This window comes from Cibotium barometz, chromosome 26 (genome assembly GCF_041138505.1).
Source record: "Cibotium barometz isolate CiBa-2024 chromosome 26, ASM4113850v1, whole genome shotgun sequence".
Taxonomy (NCBI): domain Eukaryota; kingdom Viridiplantae; phylum Streptophyta; class Polypodiopsida; order Cyatheales; family Cibotiaceae; genus Cibotium; species Cibotium barometz.
This window is the reverse complement of record NC_141071.1, coordinates 26,379,538-26,397,894: the sequence shown is the minus strand read 5'-3', so window position 1 is coordinate 26,397,894 and position 18,357 is coordinate 26,379,538. Positions and strand designations below refer to the sequence as shown.

Below are 18,357 nucleotides of genomic sequence, written 5' to 3'. Positions count from 1 at the left end.
CAGTTAAAATGGTGCATGGTACAGAATGGGATTATGTTGATGAGGTAAGACAAAGAAAAACATTATCTCATATGCAGTGTAAAAGTTGTGGTCATGCATTTCATGGTAGCGCTACTAGAATCAAAGAACATTTGTTTGGCATTGGTAATAATGTTGAGCATTGCATAGTACCCCTTGTTGACTTACATGCTAAACTATATAAGTATGTAGCAAAGCTTCACGTCAAAGGAGATATAAATAGAAAAAAGAAATTGCAATACAACCAATGGAAATGGTCGAAGAAGATAATACACATATGTCTATAAGTGAATGTATGTCATCTTGTGGTCCGACGCATGAATCAATAGAACATGCTGGTGAATCTAATACTTGTCCATCCATAAGTACTCCATCTACATCATGTCCATCTGCCAGTACTCCGTCTACATAAATGACGTGGAGTTTTAGCAAGAAGAGTCGTAAAGAGTAGATACTTTTGCAGGCAGCATTTGATAAGCAAGGGATTTTTGAATTACATTTGAAATGGACATAAGCATTTGTTGCATGTGGGATTCCATTCAATGTAATCCGAAATCTTATTTTTCAAGATGCATTGATGAGTAAAACAAAGTTTGGGTTTCAACTGCCTGATTCCAATAAAATGGAGATAGATTATCTTCACAAGATCAAACATACAACTTAACTTGCATTGAAACGTACAATGTTTGATTTTGTGCCTACATTTAGTTGTAAAATTACAATTGATGGGTGGACTAGCTATCAAAAGAAGCCCCTAATTAATATTGTTTGCATATGTCTTAGAGGTTCTGTGTTTCTAGAGACTATAGACACCTCATTGAAGGAGAATATCTCTTCGTACATACAAAAAATCTATGAACGGGCAATTGCAAGAGTGGGTGCGCCGAAAAATGTGACAGCAATAGTCACAGAGAATGCATCAAATTACAGGAGTGCAGGCGAGGCCATATCAGTAAAGTATCCTAAGATAACATGGGTGCCATTTGTTGCACATACTATAAACTTGTTTTTCAAGGATATTGGAAAAATGCCATTCATTCAACCCACTTTATTAGATGCAAATCATGTGGTGAAGGTTATTAGAGAGCAACAATTTTGACATGCTTTGTTTCATTCAAAGTCCCCTAATAAGGGGTTGCAAATCTTTTGTGCCACTAGATTTGCTACATGATATTATGTATTGCAAAGGTTGTTAGTAGTTCGCCCATCATTGAATGAGACAATGGCAGATAGGAGGTGGGGTTTTTGGATAGCCAAGAATTCAAAGCACTCTGATGTTGCAACTAGGTGCCAAAATTTTCATACTCTCTAATATTTTGGTGAAATGTTGATAAAATTGTCAACATTACTAAGCCTCTTGTAAAAATTCTCAGGATTGAACACTGAGAAGTTTGTCATTGGTAAAGTGTATTGGTTAATGTCTGAAGCTATACGACATATAAAAGAATTTAACCAATTCACTATTAGGATTCAATTGCATACACCTTTACATGGGACTGCTTTTGCCTTGGAGCCTTGCTTTCAAACTCATTCTCAGTCAGTGAACAATGAAGTGAGTGGTAATTTTTAAACAATAGATCATCAATGTTAAATAGCTCAGTTGACATATTTCTCGTACTTTGATAACGTGAAATCACTGCATGAAGCTTTTGGTTCTCTGCATGTAGTGATGCAACCTCTGTTTCAAGTCGAGCAATCCTCTCATTCATACTCTGTGTTATTTGTCCTTGGCTTGGAAGGGAAATTCCTTGCTGGCCATCCCGACGATCTTCTCATGCTCTTGTGTAACAAGATGACGGGACACTTTCGTGCTGGCAAGGGAATATTTTCTCTTCTTGCAACTGTTCGTTTTTAGGTCTACCAAGACCAATTCCTACATTCTTTGGACGAGAGGTCCAATCTACTCGTCTCTTGAGTCTTTACTCTTTAGGATATCTTGGACAAACACTTGTTGAATAAAATATAATGCCATTTGATTTTTGTTTGGAATTTCTCTCTTTCTGTATAAACCTTAGTAACAAGACCTTGGTCAATCCCACATGCTGAAGATCAGAGAGTTTCAGCGGGGACCCCTCCTTTGCTTGACCACTTATCCGGAACAAAGTGTCACGTACAAAGAGGGAAGGACAAAACTTCTTCATGTCCTTAAGTGCTAGGGGATCTCCATCCTAGCCTTCTTCATTTGATATGTCCTCAAAGAAATTTGATAGATCTTGCTTGCCAAATCGACGAGTCACCTCTTGTAGTATGCGTAGGGGCTCTCCATGATCTAATCCCTCAACCTGCGAAGGTCTATATCCTTTGCTAGCTCCTTTAACTGCCATTTGGTTACTCTGTAGTCACAAAAAATATAATTGATTTGGGGTTTGGAAAGAAATCATGTAATATGATGCTTGCTGTCAGCATATTACAATATGTTCTTTACTAACTTTACATGTCACAAAGTATTAGCATTTTGCTGAAATTCCTTTTGCCAAGTCAAACCCTTCAAGGCTCTTAAAATCTTATTGAACCAATATAAATCTAGACAAGAAATAATGATTTTCTACATGTAATTCATTCATGTTCACCAAAGTGACCACAACTACCCAATTGGGTCATACTACAAAACTGTTGTTTTGTAGTATCCATAATTCCCACAATACCTACCATGCTCCTATCACTTCGCATTCTCTAGAGTTGCATCCTCAAACTAACCACACAAAAAAACATGAGTTTATTTAAAAAGCTTACAAGTACAAGCATAGTCACAAAAAAACCCATTTCTAGTTTTTGAAATCTCGAAACCTCGAAACTTAGAAATAGTTTTGAAAACCCTCAAAACCCTCTTCAATACATCAGTTTTTCCAAAGTTTCAAATTTTGTTTGTTTTTTTTGGGTGATTTTTAGGTTTCTGAAGTTTTTATACATTGCCCTCTTGGTCCAAATACGCCCTTGGAGCTTGCCAATAGGTGCTTGCAAAGAAAAATCTTGTCCATGTGAAACTTCTCTTAGTTTGAAAACCTTAAAACTAAAAGAAAATCATGTCCTTGTGTAACTCCCCTTGACTACATACATACCCTAAATTGTTAATTCTCGTCCCACTAAAAAGCGCTTAGAGAACTACCTTCTAATGATCCGTAGCTTGCTCTTCGTTGCACTGGATTCGTCCATTCGAAACCTTTGAAAAGTATGTATATATATAGAGATATATAAATATGCATATTTAAACGGTCTTTCATTGCACTGGATTCATCATGTATATGTGTGGGTGTGTGTGTGTGGGTGGGTGTGTGTGTGTGTGTGCATGTGTATATATGTGTGTATATATACATATATATACACATACATACATACATACATACATACATACATATGTATGTATGTATGTATGTGTATGTGTGTGTGTGTGTGTGTACATATATGTATATAATTTTTCGAAATCTACGGTTTTTAGGAGCGACGAACAAAACCTTTCGAAAAAAAACCCTTGAAACCTTGAAACTTCGAAACGTTTCTTGTGACTATAGTTACAAGCAATATACATACATAAAAATGTTTTTCAATAAACAAAAATCATACAGAAGAGGTAGCTTTGTTAGTTTAAATTTTCTTAGAGGGATGTATCTTAAACTTTAAAATATGGAAGTAGGGGGTTTTTTAAATACTCCTCTAATGCCATATCTGGGCTTTTGGCATAGTGACCTACGTAAGTTCCACTTGTCATGTCACGCTCCACCAAGGGTCTAGTAATCTTAGCCTTTCTGTACTTTTCTACAATAGCCTTCAAAAATTTGGTAGTCTGATTGAAGGCATCATGCATCAAGATAGAACCAAATAGATTGTTCCTTGCCTACATTGTGTAACCAATGCTCCCATTGAGAGAAAGATAAGCTTCCACCTTGCTCGAATACAAAACCAATGTTTTCTAGCTCGAACATATAAGTAATAATACAATGTATTCTTCTTGGCTAAAAGAAATATTTCTTTAAATTTATAATTCTACCTTGAGCCATGTTTATAGCTTAAGAAATTTTATTATGTCTATACATCAAAACTTTACCTACCTTTCAAGTGGTAAGCTTGTCCCAAAGGCAACAGCCTAGGGTCTCTTATTCGAGAGGTTTTGATCTCAAATCCTCTTTGGGACACCCTACCTAGTATGTGTTCATGTGCAAGTAGGCACAATGGTCTCCATCCCACACATTAGTCAAGTCATCACTACATCATCCGGGTGTTTTGACCTCATCATCGAGATGATTTTGTGGTGAAAACATTGTGCTATGCTTGTCCCTCAAGCCCAACGCTCTTCATCAAGGATGGTGGCTTCCATAGACATCAAAGATGGTGATTCAATTACAATGCCAAATCATTAACAACAATTGTGTAGAGTGTTCACTCAAATCGGCCGAGTGACTCACTTGTTGGGCTCGTGTCATGGCTTGTCCATGGCCTTTAAAAGTGGCCAATATTTGGAAGGGTTGTACCCCCGTGTGGTAGTCGGGTGTGTGCATGTGTGTAGAACTAGCATGAATAAAAAAAAAAGGTAGCATGGTTTTTAGGAGACTTTCTGTTTATTAATTCTGTTGACTTAAAGTTAAACATATAGTAAGAGCATACTCAAATTGCCAAATTGAGATTAGGAAACAAAATATGGAGCAATAATGATGTGGTGGATGATGACCGGCCCTTGTAGGTCCAATGTGATCATTATAATGTGGCAATGCATCACGATGATGTATGGCCACACAAGGCATTGCTTTGAGAATGCATTCGATGGTTGAAGTACTTTTATACTAATAGATGTAGTTACTCAATAAATTATGAACTGAAATATTTATGAAAAAAGCATATGTTTATTGATATAAATGAAGGTGGCGCAAAGTTGTCGATGGCTATGTAGCCCAACGGTGAGGGCTTGTGACTTGGGGGGGAGGAACAGTCCTTAATGCCCGTGTTGCTACTGGGACCACAAGTTGTAATACCCGGTAGACAGAAAATGAACTTATGACTATAGAAGGATCTATTCATGGGAAAAGAAAAAAGGAAGTGCACATGAATACTTTAGGAAAGAAAGGGGAAGTGAACATTCAGGTGTCAGGTGAGGGCATTGCATGGTGTAAAGTGTGGTGAACTATGCGGTAGATATACCCCAGGCCATCTATCACATGAATTGTTGCAATAGTATATCACTGCCAATTTGTTTAATTTTACTGTCGTGTTTTGCATGCATAGCTCGACCAGATGTACCGAAGGTATGAGGAGCAGATGCAGATGGTCGTTACGTCGGGGGCGGCGTTAATGCTACAACGGGCGGCGCCGTACAAGGAGGCGGCGGGGCACGCCATGCTGAGGCATTTCAGGTGCTTGAGAGACGCCATTATACGCAACGAGGTGTTTACGGTGGCGGCGTTTAGTAATAATAACAGCCACGGTTTGCAACAAGCTTCTAAAGATGGTACCAATAATGTGCTGGTGAGCCAACGGGATGAGGGCAGTGCTGCGAGAATACGCTTGTTGGACCAGCAGCTGCGCCACCAGAGGGCGCTGCAGCAGGCGGGGCTTTTCCAGCAGCCGCCGTGGAGGCCGCAGAGGGGTCTCCCGGAGCGCTCCGTCTCCGTCCTACGAGCTTGGCTTTTTGAACATTTCCTGCACCCGTGAGTACATATCAACCTTAATTAACTAGTTCCGATGCAGAAGCGTGTATACGCAACAGAACAAGCTTGCTTGAATCTTAAGCTAACTACATATTCTGTGACAATATCGTGTGTAGGTACCCCAAGGACACAGAGAAGCTCCTCCTCGCCAGGCAAACAGGGCTCACCCGTAATCAGGTGAGGACATAATCTTTCACGAGTCTTTGTTTGGCCGGGGAAGTGAGCTCGAGCTCATCTCTCCGCCTGCTCCAGCAAGAGGGGGTGACTAAAAATCACCGCAATTATGAGAAACAGGTTGCCATGGCTAACCACTCACTATTCACTGTTCTGAAGCTCACCACTGCACTAGTGCGATTTACTTGAAAATTCGTCTTAACTGCTTTACCTGCTTGGCTGCTAACCCTGCAAAAGTATGGAGAACTATTCGATTTTTGTTTAACTGGAGACATATGGTCCTTGGCGTAAATATTTAAATCCTCTTATATTTTGGCCAACTTAGACTTGCCATCAACACAATGTTCACCTGGAAGCTTCTGAGTTAAGTTCCTCTCTTGAGGCTCTTAACTTCCTCCGACTGATGTATTTTACGATTTGTGCACTAGAACTTGAATTGTCCGACCCCCAGTACAGAGAGGCAATCGCCCTTCTCTTAATGCATGCCTGACATGTCATCTAAAGTATTTATGAAACCCTTCTGTTCTTGTGAAAGGTTGAAATCCGAAGACAGCATAATTGAGTCCATCGACTTATTTTTTGGCAAACAGATGTATTCTGTGATGGGTTTTTATGCCTACGTACCAGGCTTTATCAGCCTTTCTGTCACATGTATAATAGGCTTGTCCTAGTGCATGCCTTGCAGGTTTCCAACTGGTTTATCAATGCGAGGGTTCGTTTGTGGAAGCCAATGGTGGAGGAAATGTACCAAGAGGAGATGAAGGCGGCGGAGCTGCGGCGCACGGCTGCCATGGGAAACCCCATGGAGTCCAACCCCACTACACATCCTCGCAGAAGTACTGCAGCAAGCAGCACCCTCCATCACTTCCATGGGGATCAACCAGAAAAGCATGGGCAGTCTGATTTCAATACTCATGTGATGGCCATGCAAGACCTGGCTTCTATGGATGACATGGGCATGGAAGCATCCAAATTTCACAGACACACTTCAGTTGCCGATGAGTATGTGAATGACAACCAACCAAAGCCTTTCAGGCATCATCAACATGAGCAAATGAGCTTTGTACACAGTATGGAAGGGCCATCAGCAACAACGGGAATGGCAACTGTGCTGGAGGCTGCTGCGCAGCAATGCGGACCTCATACATGGCCGTTTATTCAAAATCAGAGTGTTGCATTTGATGCCCATCAACAGCAACACTACAACACTAACAACAGCACTGCGCTGATGAGGTTTGGAAACTCCGGGGGTGTTACACTCACTTTAGGACTCCAACAACACTCCGGTGGTACCATACACTGTGCAGGTCCTGCTCCTTTTGAGAGGTCACCAGCAGGTGTAGATGTGGACGATGCCGGACAACGCTGGTGTGAATGAGAGGTCGTTCTGCCGTTTCTTATGTAGATTATATATTCTTGTGCTTCATTGTTGTAACCTACGGCAAGATTTATATCAAAACCCCTCACATATTATCTCGAGCTTCCATCGGGATGGCTAGATTTTATGTCTTTTCAAGTAAAAGCTTGGGTGAATAAAATTGATGTAAATCTACTTCAGGTCTAACTTACGTAAAGCTCGTGAACCAATCAACAGGCTGTATGGTTCTATTGTCTTACCCTTAGCCTACTAAGTACCCATAGCCTCGAGTTGCAAATAAGGCGTTGGTGTCAGTTTCTAGTGTACTTTTCCCGCTGAAATTTAGAAATCTCGGTTGGAATTCGGAATTGTTTGTTATTTTAAGGGATGAAATTTACATCTTTTAGTTAGAAATCTCGACATTAGTATAGTTTTTAGAGATTTTTAAGTCTGAATTCCGGTTGGGTTATAGCATTGGCTTTAACTTTACAGGGTTGAAAAAAACTTTTTTTTCGAGGATAGGGAGGGCTCTCTTGTCAAACACAATGAAATCTCAATCTATTAACTACATTTATGCATGAAAAAAGGAATGACATATTGAGTCCCAATAGACGTGGGACATTGTTTAAGAGTCACTGAAATTTCTAACCTTGCCAATTGAACGTCTCTAAGATATCTTGGCTTTCATGTGAAACCCATTACTCATGAAATTGTACTTGGTGTGGTCTTCTTTTGAAACCTACACCATAACATGGGAGGGCATACAATTATTGTGATGCTTATATACTTAGAAAAAATGTAATGCTTATATACTTGGAAAAATATTGATCCCAAGTTTTGTAGTATTTATAATAAATGTCTCACTTGATGTATCGCAATCAAGAATGATTTTTGACGGGCTAGGTTACCTTTCAAAATGATGGGGTTTAGTAGAAATAAAGTTCTTTTCCATAATTTGCTTGATTTTTTTATTCACTCAAAATAAATGGTTGTATTTTACGACGAAAGTATCCAAAAATAAGCACGACGTCCATCAAAAAGCAATCTTGGTCGTAATAATCGTCTTAGAAACTAGTATTTTAAGGCTTTGATTTTTTAAAAGTTTTTTTCTTCCTTTTAAAGGCATAATGAGAGAGGAAGCAGCTCTAGCAAAGTTTTTTTTCTACATTTTAAAGGCGTTGGTTTTTTTATTAAAAAATTTTCTCCCTTTTAAAGGCGTAATGGGAGAGGAGAAATTTCGATTCCAAATGGGTCCTATAATAATCCCTATAACTTCATGAAATTGCATTAAAATAGAACTTAAGCGTGTTTAATTGCACTGAAAAAAAACTTTTCATACTTTAAGTTCTCTTCCGAAGATATATTCGAGTTCTTTTAAAAAAATACCTTTATTTCCAATCAACATCTTCTAATTCCATGTTGTACTTGTGTCAAAAATATAGTTACATAGTTACTACACATGCTAGATATATCCTCATACTTATTTTCTTACTTTATAGAGTACTTGTTTTCACATTTATGAATTTTCACTCGCAGTGGTGGTTGAAGTTACATAGAATTTAAGAACATTAAAATAAAATAATCTTTGAATCTCTTTAAAAAATATGAAAAAAAATAGATTCGAAAAGAAAAGAGAGAAACCTGATATAATAATATTATTTTACACTTTTCTGGGATTCCAAGATTCCAGGGTCCCAGAAAAGTGTAAAATAATATTATTATATCAGGTTTCTCTCTTTTCTTTTCGAATCTATTTTTTTTCATATTTTTTAAAGAGATTCAAAGCTTATTTTATTTTAATGTTCTTAAATTCTATGTAACTTCAACCACCACTGCGAGTGAAAATTCATAAATGTGAAAACAAGTACTCTATAAAGTAAGAAAATAAGTACGAGGATATATCTAGCATGTGTAATAACTATGTAACTATATTTTTGACACAAGTACAATATGGAATTAGAAGATGTTGATTGGAAATAAAGGTATTTTTTAACTCGAATATATCTTCGGAAGAGAACTTCGTAGTATGAAAAGTTTTTTTTTTCAGTGCAATTAAACACGCTTAAGTTCTATTTTAATGCATTTTCATAAAGTTATAGGGATTATTATTGGGCGAGTTTTCCTAATTCAATAGCCACTCTTCTCCATTTGAATTTCCCTTCAATCTCTCAAGGAAGCCTCTAAGCTTTCACCTGAATCTTCTCTTTCTTCACATACTATTTATGCATGGACAACAATGAAGAGAGATTTGGTTTTCAAGTGCTTTCAAGTGGAACTAAAAAGTCATATTTTCTTTCATCGATATTCTATACTCGATTATTTTGCTACAAGAAGTGTTATTCATCAAGAAGGGAATCAAGAAGTGTTGCAACAATGCTCAATGGAGGTATGGCATTAATTTTTATGTTATTTGAAATGCAAGTGTCTAAAATTAATGATAATATTTTACTGCATAGTATATTTTTGCAAAGAAAGGAGTTAGTTGTAATTTTAGTATTGTTTTGTGGTTTGTAGAACATCAAAGATAATTCTAAGAAGCGATGTATACATGTGGACCTAGATGATGAGTATGCTTCTCTCTATAAGAGAATGGAGGCTTTTAAGGTAAATCCTTATGTAATGCAACAAGCTAGGAAATTAGGGAGAAAGCATGTTGATATATGGGTGGAAGGATCAATTTATCCACTTGATCACTTGACCCAACAAGCATCTAATTTTTTTGGCCTAACTTCTTTGATCAAATATGGTTGTGGAGGAGAGCAATGTTGGCTTGCTTGGTTACACAATAAGGCTTGCTAGTCAGGTGCAAAGCATTTGGATATCATCATCTAGGATGCTCATGACGAAGGAAGCTCAGAACAAGCAGTTAAATGCTGGGTTGTCTAACAAGGAGAATGAATATAATGAGTTGGTAGAAGTTGTTTATGCTTAGCATTTGCAGAACCGTGAATAAGATAAAAAAGAAATGGATCTAAAGGATCTAGAGACCAAGAACAACAAATTAGAAGGGGTATTAGAGAAGGAATTCAAAAACATGGGCCTACCTCTAATTTGGATGCACGTGAATGAGTAAGAGAACAAAGGCCACTTACTGCATTGTCAGAAAATAGTGGAATTTATAAATGCCGTATACATGCCAAGAATAATAAGCTGAAGAACCTTAAACAAGATAGTTGAGCACTCTCAAAAAGTTTTCTCAACACATATGGTGAAGTATACACTTTCTTATTCAAAGTTCAGAATAATTAGTAATGATCTCGTGCATGCACAATTGCACAACTGAAACTCAAGCTATTTATGACAAAGTTGGTTTAAGTAGAGAATCCTATGCAATGGATGTAGATTTTAAGTTCGTGTTGCAAAACAAAAGTGCAACTCCACTACTGTGTCCTTATAGTGTCAGAAAAGCAAGGCAACAATTGAATAACAATGTCCTTGAATTCATTGGTGAGCCTTAACACATAGTTCACTCACATGTATTTAAGCATTGTGCTAAAGAAGTGACCTTCGATCTGAATCCGAACACGTTTTTTATGACGTAAAACAATTGCATTGTAAAATCAATGAGCGTCTATACTCGCGTGTCGAAAAAATAATCACTACAAAAATTTTGGTAACATCGTCCAAAATGTTGTCCATATAGACGTTCATAGCATCGTCCAAAATATTGTCCATAAACAAGTCGGTAACATCGTCGTAAATACCATGGCTAACTATATCGTTAAAATCACTAGTCCTTGTGTTCATTCCGACGATTATATCGACATAAATACCGATGTACGAAGGCGTTTTTTGATGCTCATTCCAACGAACGCAGGTGTTTTCTGATGCTTATACCAATGGATGTAGGTATAAATATTTTTTATCATTATGGTGCATATAGGTACAATTCTATACCTAGATACACTTGGATACACCATTATGCCAAATATTTAAAGATTTAATTGCATTCAAGTGAAATTTTATACACTTAAAGAATCACCACAAACAAAGATACATTGATTTACAAAATCAAGTTTCATTTCTTGATGTCAAATCACTATGAGACATGGATCCAAATTGTATGATATGGATACTTATATGATAAATGTTTATACAAAAAAGTTGTTGCATATGTGAGCAACCTATACGTACCCAAAAGGGGTGCAAAAAATATTTGTACAATTCCAAAACCACAAATATCTATACAATTCCAAAACTACACAAGCTAAAGTTGGTGTCCAATGTGCGAGCTACTAGCCTCAACAGGGAGGCTCAGGTACTACTCTCTGCAAAAACAATGTAATACCCATGAATTAGTATATACAAACTTACCAAAAACCTCAAATTGGCATATGGTACGATGTACTTATCGAAACCACAACTGTCCAATCTATATTTTTGCTATCGTGCTTAATGCGCTCAAACAAGGCATAAGTGCCATGCTTGAATGCATAACGCTCCTCCAACTCGATAGCCTGGCATCCAACCACCCTCGCCCACATACATGAAAACAAAACATAAATAAAAACATACGGCTATAGACTAGTTGACATACAAATGAGAGACTAAAGAAAGCATGGATACTTACAAAATACTCATAAAATGAGTACCATCCACCACTCCCGAGGTGCGAGATCCCCATGCTCTCTAGTCGCTTTTTCACTACTCTCTGTTGCTGCGAGTATCGTCAAGGGTTTTCAGCGTGCTTCCTCACGTCCTCATCCCATCTCTCTTGGCCAATGAACCAAGGCTTTTCTCCCTCCATTTTCACAGCTTCGGTAACATCGGACCTCCTGTGTTTCACATACAATCTCTCATGAGATTGTAGATCCACTTGTTAGGTACTTCCTTGCTACATGTTCCTTGCTACATGGGGAAGGCTTGAACTATTCTTGTTTTCTTATCTGATGGAAGGTGGAGGAATCTGGTTAAAGTTTCATGGGCAAATACTATTTTAAATAGTTTCCTCACAGGATTTTGCATCTCCTAACCAACATCATCAGGAAAATGACCTTTCCTTCCCGCACCGTGTAAAGATGTTGATCTGCATTAGGGAGAGGGCTACTACCAAAACGTCGACTAAATCGATATAAAACCCACACTAATCAGCTACATTTTAAAAACACAAAATCAAAATAATATGGAGATATTAGGGAGATAAAAAACGGGCTTACCTCTGAGAGATTAGCGATAGATAGTAGAGATATACAACCTGCAAAAAAAAAAACCAAAAAAAGATATTAGAACACTATGCAGAGGTTTAAGAAACATGAAAGCAAAAAAGATGGTGGTGTAGGAGAGTGCACAGATGCACGAGAGCGAGAGAGGACAACCAAAAGGTCATCTGGGGTGGGGGGGAGGGCGGGTTGAAGATATGTAACCTGTAAAAAACTCCCAAAAAAAGAGATTAGAACATTGAATCTATAAGAAATCATGAAGGAACCAAGATGCTTGTGTAGGAGAGTGTAAGGATGTTGGAGAGAGAGAGAGAGAGAGAGAGAGAGAGAGAGAGAGAGAGAGAGAGAGAGAGGACATGCAAAAAGGGGGGGGAGATTAACTTACCACGCATAAATGAAGAGAACCACAAATTAGAAAAACAGAGTTCGCATTTTGGCTTTGTAATTTTTTCCATTGTCGGAATAATCGTCGGTAATAGCATCGCTTAAAAGTGGTTTTACAAACGTCAGTATATTAGTCGGAATGTGTGTCCAGAATATTATCGACGCTCTTTCCGACATTGGTTTCAACAAATTTTACGACATACTTTCTGACGAGCGACAAAAGATATTATATTGTAGAAATATATACAAGCTTTGAAATTTCCCGCCTTGACACCTTTCCCATTAGAATTTAAACTTTGGTCGACTAGAGTATGGCCTAATATATAAAAGGCCATTCCTCCCCTCCTAAAAAACACAAATTTAAAGTCGTGGATGGCGTGAACACTACAAACACGTCGAAACACGTGAACATAGAGGATAAATGTTTGTGCCCTTGCAATCGGTGCAAGTACCAAATCTCTCAACGAAGAATTTGCAATGACCATGTAAAGAAAAGCAGTATATTTCCAATTGACCATATAAATGCATTACTTGGTGTTGTGAATGTGTGTGTTCTCAAAATGAGCAATAGATCGATTACTTGGATCTTCAACCCGAGTGGAGTACTAGACAAATAACGACACAAGCAAGAACTAATCAGCCTCATGTTGAAGAAGAAACTATGGTGGACTCTCTGACGTATTTGGAGCAAGACATGGATGACATAATAGGCACCCTACATGACACAAGGGATATTGAGCGAGAAATAACACAGGAGATGGGCGGTCTCCATCGTCGTACACGGAGCAGGCCTCAAGAGAGAAGAGCAAGAGTTACATAGGTTGGCTCGTACACCTCTGTATCATGATGCATGTATATTTGTTTTGCGTACATGCCTCGCAATGCTAAACTTGTGCTATAAACGTGCAATCAATATTTGGATAGTCGGATACTAGCGTATCAAATTTTTTTGCGTAAGTACTTATCACCCTTTCCATTTTTGATTTTTTTCTATTACCTTTTGTTGGCAATGTGACAGGTCATTGAGAGATCAAATATTGCCAGAAGGCAATGAGATGCCTGCACACAGTACGTATGTAAAATTCATATTACAATCCATTTGTATTATGGACTACAATTCCTAATACGCTTGTCCAAGTGATTGTGTTCTTTATCGGCATGAGCATGTAGGCATTGCACAATGTCCACAATGTGGAGAATCCAAATATAAGAAAGATGTCCAAGGAGAAAGGGTTTCTGCAAAAGTACTCAGGCATTTCCCTATCATTCCACGGATTTAAACCATGTTCAAGTGTAAATCCATGGCGTCTTTGATATCTTGGCATCAAACAACTAGATTTATAGATGATGTTATGCGTGTGCCTGTGCGTTGATTGCCCTACATGGAGACACATTGAAGAGAAGTGGCCATACTTTAATCAAGAACCTCCTAATATTCACCTCGAGCTAGCTATGGATGGTGTGAACCTGTTTGGTCTTAAAAGTTCAACATGGAGCACATGGCTAGCTTGTCTTGTGAACTAGAATCTTCCATCGTGGTTAGCAATAAAGAAGGGACATCTTTTCTCTCATTAATAATCCATGGGAAGTATAAGGTAGACAACATGGATGTGTACTTAGCCCCGTTAATAGAGGAGATACAAAGTTTATGGGAAGGAATTGATGTTCTTGACATGTTAAAGAGATTTGAACAAAGGGATTTCTCATTACGAGGAATACTAATGTGGACTATGCATGATTGGCCAGGCTATGGAGAAGGCAGTGGTAAGTTATTTTGTTATTATGTAATAGCTATTGATATATATGTGGATGGTTGTGTAATATGATTTGTTTTAATACAGGACAATCAATCTCTTGATACAATGCATGTCCTTTGTGTGGACCCAGACTAGATTCTTGTCATTCAAGAGGCTTGAGAAAGATGGTGTATGAGGATCATAAGAAGTGTTTACCAAAGGACCATGAGCTATGTGAGGGCTATTTGGAACGGCGGCCTCCTACACTAAAGGCAAGCTCTTGGAAGAGAACATGGGAGGACAATGAAGGGTCTCCACCCCCTGGAATGAAGCGGCTGTCCATATTTTACCGACTACCATATTGGGAAGGTCTTCTAATTAACCATTTGCTTGACCCAATGCATATTTTTAAAAATATAGCCGTAGTGTTTTAGAAGACTATTAATGGAGTCACAGAGAGCAAGGGCCAAAGGGAGTATTTACAAATAAGTGATCGTATGTGCGACACTTATGGCCACGAACCAAAGGTGATGGTAAGTTGCTATTACCTAAAGCTCCTTGGGTATTGACAAAAGAAGATAAAGCTCAAGTTAAGAAGTGCATTTCGAAGTTTCGTACTCTGACTAGAGGGGGTGTTTACAAAGGATAACAAGCTCTCCGACTTAAAATCACCTAAGTGGGACAAGTTCTTACAATTTGTCTTGCATGTGGTGGCTATAAAAGGTTGTCTCACTGACAACATAAGAGATACAATATACAAGATTCGCACCGTGGTCTGTTGGATTTCATTGAAGGAGATAAGAAAAGACACTTTGGAAGTAGCTTGCTTAAATGCCATAGAAGCAATTACATTGCTGGAGAAGTTTCTCCTGACCAACATCTTAACCATACAAATGCATCTCTCCTAGTTCATGTTGTGGATGAGGTGGTTGTGGCAGGGGTCGTCCATTCACGTTGGATGTTCTTTTTGAAGAGGTTCATGAAGATGCCAAAAGGGTTTGCTCGTCAAAGATCTTACCAAGAGGGAAGTATGGTAATGGGATGGATTGTGCAAGAATCCCTCATGTACATCAAAGCGTTTCTTAGTACCGTAGACCCTGAAATGCCTAAATTATGGTCAATGGAAGAGGATGATAGGGTAGTTGGAGAACAATCACAAGGACAAGGGATTGAGAGAAGCATGGATGTGGCCCTATGAGATAAGATCAATAAATTTTGTATCTTAAACTCAAAGAGAATGCAAAACTATATCGAGCAGTATGGAGAGGCTAAGAATGAAAGGAATCGAGCTCATCAAGCTTTTCAAAGGAGTCATACTATGGCTCCCCAACCATACCCTTCATCGCTTGCTATACCTTCAAACTTTCCATCAAGTATATGTCTCCAACAAACCTTATCAATAAGAAGCAAAAATTCATGATAAAGTTTACGGATGAGGAAGAGGAGCCTGCATACAATTGTGACTACCGTGTAGGTGATTTCATTCATTATAAGCCTCAATATGTTCACATGTTTTCCTAATATTGTTTACAACTTCTTCATAATCTAACGTGTGTTATTTTCTTTTAGTATCAAAAATTTATAGCGTTGTCATTACATGGATGCGATTTTCGAGTGGAGTGGATCCCTAAGAAGAGAACAACATTCGATTTTCGAGTGGATCCCTAAGAAGAGAACAACATTCGATTATGGTGTTAAAGAAAATTTCATGCATAAAAGAAGGACTAGTGGAAGTGATTCAAATACGGATGTGAACATGCTTGATTATCTTAGAACCATCCAAGATATCATCAAGGTTGGATTTAGAAATTTTAATATGTTTATCTTTGATGTTAAGTGGTTCAAGGTAGTCTCAAAATAGTAGCACATGCAACCATAATGAAGAGATAAATCCGGATTAGCTCAAGTGGACTCCACAAAGATATAGACAAACCAAAAAGACACATTTACACTACAAGAGCATTGTGAGTAAATAATCTTTAAGGAGGACCCAAGAGATCTAGGATGATGGTTTGTAATCCAAGTGGTACCACATAGTACAAACAAATATATGAAGACATAGAAATATACGGAGATGAAGAAGAAATTGGTGTTGGCAAACAAGATCAAGTTCCACTATATGTCAAAGTACAACAAGATCAAGGGCTAGACAAAGGTATAGAGATCGAACAATCAGACACATGAGATGTTTTAGACACAGTAGACAGTGATCTTGACGAACAGCCAGCAAACAAATGAGGAACTAGAACCAGAGTTAGAAGATTTAGAGGCCGACATAGATGCATCGTCTATTCCTACACGATTTGAAGATGGAGGGATTTTCCTTGAAATATATCTTTTTGGGGCTAATGATCTTTTCGAAGATGAGAGAGTTGATAATGATCCACTATGATTTTGTAAACATGCAAATATTCTCACATATTATGATTTGATGGTAATTTATTTATTGGTTTCATTTACTTTTACAAGTATTTTTATATACCAAAAGTGAAAAAGAAAAATATATATTGGTAAGGTTTTTTTTTAATATTTCAACTTTCATTGCCACGTTTTTTATGACAAAAATTTCGACGATGTTATCGATGTGTGTATCGGCGCTAATATATATTGTATTATAGATGTTTATTTGGACGCCGATAATCATCGAAAACCGTGGTCGGAACATAGGCAACATATAGTAGTGAATTTTATCGTGGATGTATGTAAATTGCAAGTTGCAATGGTAAACTTCTATGATATGTCTGTTCAAGAATGTGGTGGTATACTAAAATTTGTACTTAAACTTGATGAGAGTGAAATTATAAAGAATCAAAAGATAGAAAGAGTAAGTTTGGCATTGATGAACATGGCATTGAATCCTTCTATAAAGCGAGGTGATCCTCAGTACTTCAGTGTTCAATCTGAACGAAATCTACTAGCTCATAGCATTTGAGGTTCCAAAAGAGGACCATGATATCATATTTAGATGTTTTTCAATCTAACAAATATTCCTATTGTGGTTGAACGTCAAAAAGTTGGTGAAATTCTACATGTGGATGGTTTCAGAGACTACTCAGTGGAATGGCATCTTGGAGGTGATCTAAAGACACTAAAGTGCATGTTTGGTGTCTTAAATGCTACAAATGCAGAGTTCGCTTGCTTGTATTGCATGCGCTCAAGGAAAAAGGATAATAATGAAAAAAAGGTATGGAATATGAATACTAGAAAGGATGGTGCATCGACTTCAGATCAGTTCATATGGGATGCTAGAACAATGGCTACTTGACATTCCTTTAACAATGAGCCCATCCTTATACACTACATGCCATCTGCAGAATTGTAGAAAATTTGATTTATGAATATATATGTTTTGCATATAAGATGCAACCAGAGTCAGAGGCCCAAGCAATGTGTAAGAGAGTGGAGGTTCTTTCATGCGTGGGTCTACAGGAAGGGAAAGTGGAAATCAAGAAAGATGCGAGAAGAGGTTAGGTGCAAGTGGAAATGTGACATGCAAACCAAGTATTGGTGGAGCCAAGGCTAGAAAATTTTTGTCACCATCATCAAGGAACCATGAAGGCCATTTTATTAGATATTTAACCATGGAAGTATGAGGCATGGAGGAAGCTACACATGGTTGTCCCAGATCGTAGTAATAATGGGCGAGACTAAAATTGCAAAGGCTAATGTATGGATTACCTTCGATAAGGTTGCTACACTTCTATAAAAAATGACATTGAACGAAGAAGATGCCAACAGCTTTAGAGAAGCTATGACTACGTTTTACAAATACATGGCGGAAGCATGGACATCAAGTAGCATAACTCACTATATGGTAAGATCCCCAATTTTGTATGTTCTTATGTTCTATAGCGATTCTTATTGAAAATAACTAATGTGCATATGCTATTTTC

At 37.9% G+C, this 18,357-nt stretch overlaps 1 protein-coding gene across 5 annotated transcripts in view; it reads left to right on the top strand.

Annotated features, from left to right (window-relative positions):
• The window catches only part of LOC147623821 (uncharacterized), a 43,211-nt gene extending 35,915 nt beyond the window's left edge, over window positions 1-7,296 (top strand). For 4 of the 5 annotated variants that reach the window (XM_086820458.1, XM_086820454.1, XM_086820457.1 and 1 more), the window contains exons 4-6: window positions 5,233-5,654; window positions 5,771-5,831; window positions 6,514-7,296. In XM_086820458.1, the coding sequence (XP_086676584.1) occupies window positions 5,233-5,654; window positions 5,771-5,831; window positions 6,514-7,206 (1,176 nt within the window). In that variant the 3' untranslated portion in view covers window positions 7,207-7,296. The remainder of the gene's footprint in view (window positions 1-5,232; window positions 5,655-5,770; window positions 5,832-6,513) is intronic. The other variant, XM_086820459.1, reaches the window with a different exon arrangement.
• Window positions 7,297-18,357: the final 11,061 nt, after the last annotated feature.